General features: G+C 47.6%; 5 protein-coding genes across 5 annotated transcripts; 1 reads left to right on the forward strand and 4 right to left on the reverse strand.

The window, feature by feature from the left end:
* Positions 1 to 546: 546 nt before the first annotated feature.
* VTN77DRAFT_9675 (uncharacterized protein) lies at positions 547 to 843 on the reverse strand (the record flags this gene model as incomplete). Its single annotated transcript, XM_069426307.1, has 2 exons — positions 547 to 566; positions 639 to 843. 2 exons carry the CDS (start codon positions 841 to 843, stop codon positions 547 to 549), a joined length of 225 nt encoding a protein of 74 aa, XP_069273789.1.
* Positions 844 to 923: 80 nt separating this feature from the next.
* Positions 924 to 1,418, forward strand: VTN77DRAFT_9676 (uncharacterized protein; the record flags this gene model as incomplete). Its single annotated transcript, XM_069426308.1, has 1 exon — positions 924 to 1,418. One exon carries the CDS (start codon positions 924 to 926, stop codon positions 1,416 to 1,418), a length of 495 nt encoding a protein of 164 aa, XP_069273790.1.
* A 343-nt stretch (positions 1,419 to 1,761) lies between these two features.
* On the reverse strand, positions 1,762 to 2,253 carry VTN77DRAFT_9677 (uncharacterized protein; the record flags this gene model as incomplete). Its single annotated transcript, XM_069426309.1, has 2 exons — positions 1,762 to 1,810; positions 1,925 to 2,253. 2 exons carry the CDS (start codon positions 2,251 to 2,253, stop codon positions 1,762 to 1,764), a joined length of 378 nt encoding a protein of 125 aa, XP_069273791.1.
* A 1,017-nt stretch (positions 2,254 to 3,270) lies between these two features.
* Positions 3,271 to 4,309, reverse strand: VTN77DRAFT_9678 (uncharacterized protein; the record flags this gene model as incomplete). Its single annotated transcript, XM_069426310.1, has 4 exons — positions 3,271 to 3,324; positions 3,374 to 3,398; positions 3,508 to 3,756; positions 4,227 to 4,309. 4 exons carry the CDS (start codon positions 4,307 to 4,309, stop codon positions 3,271 to 3,273), a joined length of 411 nt encoding a protein of 136 aa, XP_069273792.1.
* A 1,891-nt stretch (positions 4,310 to 6,200) lies between these two features.
* Positions 6,201 to 6,660, reverse strand: VTN77DRAFT_9679 (uncharacterized protein; the record flags this gene model as incomplete). Its single annotated transcript, XM_069426311.1, has 2 exons — positions 6,201 to 6,507; positions 6,596 to 6,660. 2 exons carry the CDS (start codon positions 6,658 to 6,660, stop codon positions 6,201 to 6,203), a joined length of 372 nt encoding a protein of 123 aa, XP_069273793.1.
* Positions 6,661 to 9,115: the final 2,455 nt, after the last annotated feature.

Here is a 9,115-nt window from a genome sequence, read left to right on the forward strand (position 1 = left end):
GACGCTGGGGGCGTCGCTTAATGCGCCCACTATCCACTCCGCTGTTCTGTGGCAGGGATTATTCCGAGAGTCAATGTGTATTTTTCTCTCGGATTTTGATAAGAAAGCTCCTGATAAGGAAGCTTTTGCTGGTCAGGCATTGCTCAAGGGTAGACAAGCACGGAGGGTTGCGCTTGGAGATTCAATGGGTTGCCAGTCTTCTCCAAAGAATCGCTTAACCCTACACCATAACCTCTTAAAAGCCCCTTAAAAACCCTAACCCACCCGTAAGAGCTTGGGCATTTTGATGGTATCTCCTACCGTTCGCAGAGAGGCTTTTCTCTTTGACGGCGAGGTCTGGCATAGGGTATTGTGCAGAAATCAGCGCTTGAGCGTCGCTGACAGACCCGGCCAGGGGAATATCCCTCTCATGTAGTCCTAATGTGCCGTGGAGATCTTTTTTCCTTCCAAGGGGAATTTGAGCAGGATCTGATTCCTTTTGCATAGAATGCCCACCTGGTAGCTCCTGGTGTCGAGCATAACCCTGGTCAGAGACAGTCAAGTTCACTACAAGCCATCACTACAATCTAACATCATCGTATTAGCATGTCCTTCAACGGAGTCAAGAATAAGAAGCACTCCATTTGAAGTTGGCTTACCTTCTGCCGCAGCTTGCATCAATGCCAACCGCTTGCCTACCATCCAACGTGGCGTTGCAGCATGGCCATTATAAGGGTCCAAGAGTCTTTCAACAGTCTCCGTGGTGCAGTTAAGCAAACTGTTCAGATAATGAACCATTTCTACTGTCAGATTCCTTTTTGAGTCGCCGGTGAATCCAAGCTCTGGGTAGAGGTCCAGGTCCATTCCGACGGCTGCGACCACGACTTTTTTAAGGTCTTCATTCCAAGTATATTCAGGCGTTTTTGCGTGTAGCGGACACAGACATGACGAGTTCATCATCCGTGTTACGCTCCACGCGTGCGGGACGTCCAATCCCTGTCGAGGAGCTCTTTCTCTTCGTCCTCAAGCATCTTAGCATCAGCTTTGTGGATGTGCCTTCATCGAAACAGGGCATGAAGAAGGCCATGTTTCTTTCAAATACATGGTTGACCATACAGCGTTCCCACTCACGCCTTCCACCATTAAGTCCTTCATCTGATCAAGTTGTTTCTCGAACAGGGAGAGAAAGTCAAGTGCCTCACGGAGTGACTTCAACTATGACGGTGGATATTATCGGAGACGATAGAGGATCCTCGAGAACCAGAGACGCATCAGGGCATTTCGTCCACGCTTGTAGTTTCTTGCCCATTCCTTCGAGCTTTCCAGACAGCAGATGTCCCTGGTTCGAGAGCTGGATATGGTCGCGTTCGCTATCATTGAGGAAGTTGTTCCGGTTACTCTGGACAAGGTCGCTCCTCGGTATCCATGTATATTTGTAGTCGAATCTAACGTTCGCCATTGCTATGAGTCGGCCTGCTGAGTCCGTGAAGTGATAGAATGGAGATTTCACGGCTGGTCGTAATTAAACTGGCTCATTCGCTGTCTGAGTTTCCGTGGTTGAGCCTGATGGTAGAAAATTTCGGAAATTGGTTGAAAGAGACTTCGACGTGATCGATATTGTATCTCCAGCAGAGTCTGTTGGTATCCACGCCTCAAGATCCTTTCAGATACCGACTCCTCCCACATTCCACGGCCTTCATCGGTGAACTCGCGTGGCAACACACTATTCTCTTCTTATTTCTCTTTCGCTGGATGGCTCTAGTATGGCTTGACCAATCTCTGTCAATTGCTTGCTGGGATCACGATATCGATGTTTCCATAGCCTAACTTGCTTCGCAGAGACGTCAGCATTGCCATATGTGCTGGGAGAGTTGTAAAAGTAATCCGATTGGCTTAAATGCGTCTTGGACTTCATGACAGAGCCCAGGGATCAGACTGTCCTTACGATTTTTGACCTATACTTTGTAGCCCAATTGAGGGGATGTTGCGATTTCTCGGCAGTAGCTTTTTACAGAGTCTCCTCAGGGGTACGACCTGCCAGGTGGAGTCGCTGTTCATCTGCCGGGGCGATGTGAGAGATAGTGACGAGATTTTGAATGATCTTATCGACGTGCACGACGGCGGGCGGCCAGGCGGGTACATCGCGCTGTACATGTTTCTACGGCGCCGTCGATGGAGCTTGGCAGACGTTTGCGTGGTGGGTGATCGGTGCACTGTCGAATGACCCGCTGGTGCTGTCGATCTACTCGGTGTTGAGGTTATGGCTATAAGCATGTAGGGGAGAAGCTACTACAGCACCACTATAGAAGACAATATAATGATATGAAGGAGACTTTATTCTTGATTCTAATCAGATGTGGGAGACCTGGCGTATAAGCCTTATTGTGAGAAGCGGGGTATTCGGCTTCCAATATGATGTATCACATCAGCTTATATGACTACCGAATCCAGTTGGACCGGTATGCCATGAATTCCAACACTCGGCTCCCTACAAGGTATCCGACTGTAGATCTGTCTCTGTCGTTCCGGGCGGCCAACGGAGGCTGCCGAAGTGCTGGAAGAGGCTTTGCTTCTTCTCATCTGCCAACTTCTGTACCTCTTGCAGTCCCTTGCGGTTGGTGGTTGGATCAAATCGTCCTGCTTGTTGAGTGTCTCATCATTGGCTTGTATCTCTGCATGAATTTCAGGATCTGCACGGGATTGCACAGGGCGATTAAGTTCTTGATGGAGCTCTTTTACTCCAAGCATCATTGGCCACTCGAACTTGCGTTGTTTCGTTTTCCCATCTCTGCATTTTGGCTTTAAATTTGACATTGTCACAAGATGGTTGAAGAAGACATAGCCGTCGTTCCAGAGATATTGCATTTGCTCATCGTCATACATATGTCATTCAAGGCTCTGGATTTATCGTTCGAGAGCAGTAAGGCGTGGAAGCTAGAGAACCGGACAGGAGCTGGTAGCGGCGCATCATCCATTGAAAGCAAGTCCTCCGTTGGCGGCAGTGTCAACGACAGTGTTTTTAAAAAGGTCCATGTCTTTGGACACAATGTTCGCACCAGGCTTCTCTGGCCAGGACCACGCCTCGGGTGTACAAGGCGGCAGCACGATTGTACTGGGAAGAGATGTTCTTTTCGTTTAGGATGGCCAGTGCCATCCTCCCGCGGTTCTGTATGCGCCTTCTTTAAGGAAAACGAGAATGAATGCGGCCACTATTTCCCCAATGTCGCCCAGGTGGATTGTTCCCTTCAAGGTATTCTTATATAGTGCCTTGATTATATTCAGCCATCTCTTTTAACGTTCCTGAGTCTCTTTGGCCAGCAAATAGGCTAGGATGGGCTTTGAAGGCTGTAGTGTCCTCAGGAATATTTAGTCGTTATTAATATCGGCGACGTACCTTAGGTACCCAGACGTAAGTTTCTCTGCGAGATTGTGAGAGATCATGTAGAAGTTGATGCGATACGGTATCAACGCAAGTGATTCAACCTCACTACCACAATTCGAATATTTTTTTGGGGTTCGACAACCAACAATCTGTAAGCTATTTCCTCTATGTCGTCGAAGTCCACTTGGAAAAGTGGATGGGATTGGATTCGGTGCTTCATGACTCTGTCCCACACGGGGAAGATTAGGGTTTCGATGGGCAGCGACTTGAGGTGCCGGAAAAGCGCCTTGCAGGCCTTCCAGACCTCTAGGAAAACCACAAAGTTGTCGCCTGTAGAGCCAGATTTCTTCACATCCACGACGTCTGCTTGCTGGCTGTTATTTGGAGAATAGCGCCTAGAAGAGATTGGTCGATCGAGACTGACAAGAGGGATTCTGCATCAATTGCTAGTCTGCGACGTCAATGCATGCAGCAGCGTACCAAGCAACAACATCCAAGAACCATGGAGTCAATCTGGTAGATTGATGGAAATAACTCCATAGGACAAATGAGTTTGAGACTCCAGCGAAGCGCACATTGTGATTCTTCTGGAGGTGGAAAGGTTGATGTAACTCGCGACGTGGTATCGAGCAGAAGACCAAAGAATTGCTTGATGTCGCCTTGCCATCACTTGGAGCACCTGTCTGATGCCTTCTCGCTCTGCGGCAAGCAGGAAACGGCATTTCGGGTTCATAGGTTGTCATTGAATAAAAGGTCTTTGGGCTTCGTCGAGACACAGCAATACAGGATGGTGGCCTGAAGTTGGCAACGGGTCGTCTCTGCTCACGTCCGCGCACCGAGGTTGCTTTGGCGAAATTGTTCTAACCAGTATGCGAGTTGTACTGTCCGCTCTTCCAAAGTAGGAAGGCGCCCTTGTGGAGCACCCGTGGAGGATGCGGATGCAGACATGTTGCAGCGAAAAGAAGGTGGATGAGAGAAAAAGCAAATGGTGGTCCTATAAAGATATGCTCTTGCCGGCCAATTCGCGGAAATTCCAGTGATCAAATGGAAGTTCAACGATCAACGTGTGTGATAACTCCAGTCCTCGCCGGTTGCTCTTAGTGGCTGACTTAAATAAATCTCCTCAGGGACGTACCTTGTATCTTTGCTTTCAAGCACCCAAGAACCGGTCTACAGAACCTTGTTATTCGAAGTCGGATTTTTCTCGCAAGCCAGCTCTCTCCCACAGGCCATTTTTTCCTTCCCATGCCCACCAAATTGATCTCGCTTTTCAGTAGAGGCAGTATATACGATCCGCTAGACAATCCTGAACCTCAGAGAACTCCTCTCTGACCTGCAACTTAAAGAATCCTCTCAGAGTGATTCCCATTTCCCTGAATAGTTCGACATGCCACACACTTGCAGCTATGTAGCACTCGAAGGACATTGAAGTGTCTTAGACCTCCCGATCGTGGAGATATGGTTTGCAAGGGCAGAATGCTGTAAGTAGGCATCAGACTCCGCCTGGGCTGGACTCGCATATATGATGTGCACATGTCCCTGTCGTGCTGCCAATTCCGCTTGGCCCGATAATTGAGGTGTACGGGGCCAAGTGTCTTGCAGAGTTATACCCCCTGAAGTAGGTTCGATCTTCTCATAGACCGGGTTTGCAACATCCCGTCCCTCTTGTAATCGCGGTAGAGAGCGTGTATCACCTTGCTGCCTGAATTGCTGCTCTGACTGAGGCGGCTCCTTTTCAGGGAATACGTGTTAGAGGAGGTTGCAATAATAGTGAGCGTTGACTTTGACCCACGGAGGATCGGATTAATCCTAAGAAGCTGCATAAAGGTCGACATAGCTGATCCTGTATGTCTGCTGTCGATGACGGATACATCCACCGAGTTCGTTGTTTGGATGTGATTCCAGTTGTTTTCGAATCATGTCGATATCGATATTTCCTCTACCTCTTGGATTGTCCAAGACTCCCAGTACCAAGTAACGTGCGAGCTTCAAACCTCTGCTTCAAAAATCAAGTCTCTCCGTCAACAGGTGCAAATTGGCTGAGTTCGCACCAAAGACTCGAAGTTATGGCACTCGCGACAGGATATTAATTCTCTGACTGTCGAGGAGGGAGGTGTTGACGATTCATGTTGGCCTCCGAGGAATCGAGTCAATATCCATCTTGTCTTCTCCCCAGAATCCATGTCTGCGATGATATCCTGGATTCGTAGCTGTGGCTACCTAATGAATATTTATAATATTCGGCGTCCAGAACAGGTCCGGTCTGACTTGAGACAAATAGATCCGTGTCTAGAGTTGCTCCCAGGTCAGAGTGTAATCTAGAATTGTAATTACTGGGTGCTAGTCATTGAGTTGTCGAAGTTTAAGTCATCATCAGTTTCGTCATCCGAATCTGAATCTTCTGAAGGCGATGGGATCCAGTGACGAGGTTGTTAGAGACCAATCATTGGGTTGCATGACATATCTCTCTTCTCTCCTGCCTGTGTGTAAGAAGCAGGTTGCTAAAATTCGGAAGTGCAGCCTTTACAGCGAACGGCTCGCCAATTGCAGTGTCATCAGCTACCGCAACTTGTATCCTGGCTAGGATTTTTGGGTACGTGACTGATGCCGTTCACCGTATCAAGATCAAGCTGTTCGCAGCCGCAAAGAAGCACGATCTGGGATCATCTCTCGATCGAAAACAAACCAAGACCCCTGCAGTCGTCTGTGAAGAGTTCAAGATAGGTAGATCCTGCATCAGCAGTGGATGCGCCTGGTATTTAATCCCGTCTTGTAGGTCTCCGTATACAGACTGGTAAGTAACCCGATGTGAAAGGTAGGTACTTGGTTCCATTTATTCTTACTGCCCCTTGCTGTTAGCTTCCCTAGACATCCTGGCAACATACGGGTCAAGTACATACTCTGGATACATGTGGTCGTGAGGAAACCACCTACGCGAGCTTGATGGATACCACGCCTGGGGGTAGACCGGATTGCTTCGTAGTTCGGCGCGTTCGTCGATGTCCAGCGCAAACCACCACTCTTCAAAGTCGTACAAAAACTTTTCGCCGGCTAGGGTGATGATCGGAGGACGAGGGACCAGGCCATTCGCGGGTGGCGCCCTCGCAGCGTCCGTGGTGGAAAGAGGGCGATTCTGACCATTGAACCTGGGAGACCGAATCAGCCGTTCGTTGTACGGCTTTTCGGAGACTCCAAGTGGCAAGACAATGCACTGCCATGATGAATCTGAAGAACAGAAACACAACACTGCCCCTGGTAGTCGGAGCCTTGCGCTTGGACGCCGTCTTCCGGGGAGCCATCCTTGTGTAGTTGTATAGTTGTCGTAGGTAGGTAATCCGATCGATTCTCGAAATCAACAATTGAACAATTCAGTTGTCGTCGAGAACGGTAATTGTTGTCTTTCGTAAACGATGTTGATTCCGGGAACTTTAGCAAGCAGTCGGATCTGGATTTTGCGAGTTCATATATCAGCAGTCTATCTAATTTACATAAGAAACAATTGTAAATCGAATGCCTACCTACCTCATGGTCCGCGATAATTGAATGAAGATCGGCAAATCCCTCGGCGTTCTGTTCAGCTCTTGGAGCCTCGTCACAGAGCTTTGGGTTGGTAGAAAGTGTAGATGGAGTATATGGAGAGAGTATGGCGTTCCATACTCCAGAAACTCGCCCTTCTAGGATTTTTCCGTCGAGACTATTGATATCACTTCGAGGGCCGCGATAGTCACAAGCAGACTGTGACTCGACCAGCTGCGGCTCGGTAGGTATATAGAGAGACTGGCCATCTGTTCATTCATACTTATACCCGGTGGCGAGACCAAAACGGAGGATCCATTTCCCTGTTCGAAGTCTCTCGGAGTTGGCACCGTATGTATCTAGATCGGTCAAGTCCGGAATGACCCGAAACAAGGCGGTCGAATCAGAGTATCGCTGTAAGGAGCAGATATTGTGTTTCTCGTCGATTGGGGCTTCAAATACTGAACATTCAGTGTCCCGTGATAATGATCATGCCTGGATCAGTGTCAGGCATCGTCGTATGATAACCTTGCTTTCAGGATAGCATACGTCTCTTATAGTCAACGCCAGTGTGCTTGCGTCTAGTCAGTAACATTGAAGTTTCCGGGTAGTTGCGCCAAATCCTAACTCACATAGATCTCTCGCGCCAAAAACATACCTAAAAAAGACACAGTTTCTGGTAATTTCATATAAATGCGAAGGAGATGGCTGAGCTCCTCGTTCTGAAGGTATCAATCTACAGCCTCTCTCTTTTTGTAAGCGTCTGTCTTTCTTCCATGGCCGACGAGGTCGCATAGTTGTTGAGGTATCCGTCCCGTCAGCTTGCTCCGGACTAGCAAAACATCAGCTTTGTATGTACATGCATGCATACATTGTCAGCGTATGGGGAATCATCCTACTTGAGGTATCGTCCGAGAATCTCTCGCGTTGAAATGAAGCCTCCCGTCTACTACTTCGAACTCTTGGGCCGTTTTGAGAAGTTGCAGGATCGAGTCTTTGGTTGATTGTATAAATACCGGGGGACTCGAGTCTCCAAGGCCATTAGAACTGAAATTCGATGATTTCCGTATACGATCACGATCGACCATTCGTGAGAACCATGCAACATAGAATGGAACGGGTGCTTTCCTGGCGCCAAATACCGTGCTGAATACGAAAGACCCAAAAAAGGTGGTAGGGATAGATAGAACGTTGACCTGAGCAGCTTGTATGAGGACAGGAAGGAAGGTAGGTATATAAGTAGGTAGCTGTATCCAATGTTGTACAGCACAGTATATAGGCAGTAAAGAAATTATATGGGAGAAGGAGAATGGGAAAGCAGGCTATAGTTGGTGAGCAGAGAAGGGAAGAATGGGTTGCATCGGAGGGGAAGGAAGTTGTTCTTTATAGACAAAGAAGACGGGTAGTTGCAGCACGGTGAATGAAGCTCTACTCGACGAAGTGGATAAAGCTGTAGGCGAGACAAGTCACCAGCAGCTGTTAGGGAAATGGTTAAGGTGTTGTTTTGGAGAATTCACTGTATGGAGCGGTGGGAAATTCGCCTATGAGTGAATATATCTTTATGCACTGGGAATACCTTAAAATCGAATCCCGTACTGGCGATATAGAGAGTCCTAAGACGGTTTTTTTTTTCTGAAGAAAAAAAACATCAACTTGATTTAATATTGTTAGAAATCTTCCACTCCATCAAAAAGAGATGTCATGCTCACTACCCCCTAGCTATTGGATCTTTTCTGGTTGACAAATACATACTCTTCTTTATAATATCTGGCTGATTTAGACACAGAACAATCGCCTAGCAAGTACACGATATATAGTATCTGGCTAGAAACTGCATCTGCATCTATTCTGCATCATTCCCTGATTCAGGGCTCCTACTCTCTATCGTACAGTATATAGAACATCTCGCCTCCCTCAACTGTCTTCGACGGGAAAGATTTACGCTACATAATTAAAAAATGGACGTCTACTCTGTGTACTCCGTATATGCCGGGGTCAAAGGTCTTAATGTAGGCTGTGTAATTAAGGAGTTAGCTAGCTGGCGTCATTTAATTTCAATACACAAAGGAACGCCGTTTCCATGGGTCATATCTAGTTGCCATCCGGGCTAATTTACCCCTGCATCATGTATGCATATTTGATGATGTCCTCGTTATATTAATTCCGGATAAATTCGAACTCTCAAACGCTTGAAAAGGAGAAAAATGGAAGGACTAAGAAAGTGAGGAGGGGGTGGGG

The sequence above is a fragment of the Rasamsonia byssochlamydoides genome (genome assembly GCF_041956645.1).
Source record: "Rasamsonia byssochlamydoides strain NRRL 3658 unplaced genomic scaffold VTN77scaffold_91, whole genome shotgun sequence".
NCBI lineage: Eukaryota > Fungi > Ascomycota > Eurotiomycetes > Eurotiales > Trichocomaceae > Rasamsonia > Rasamsonia byssochlamydoides.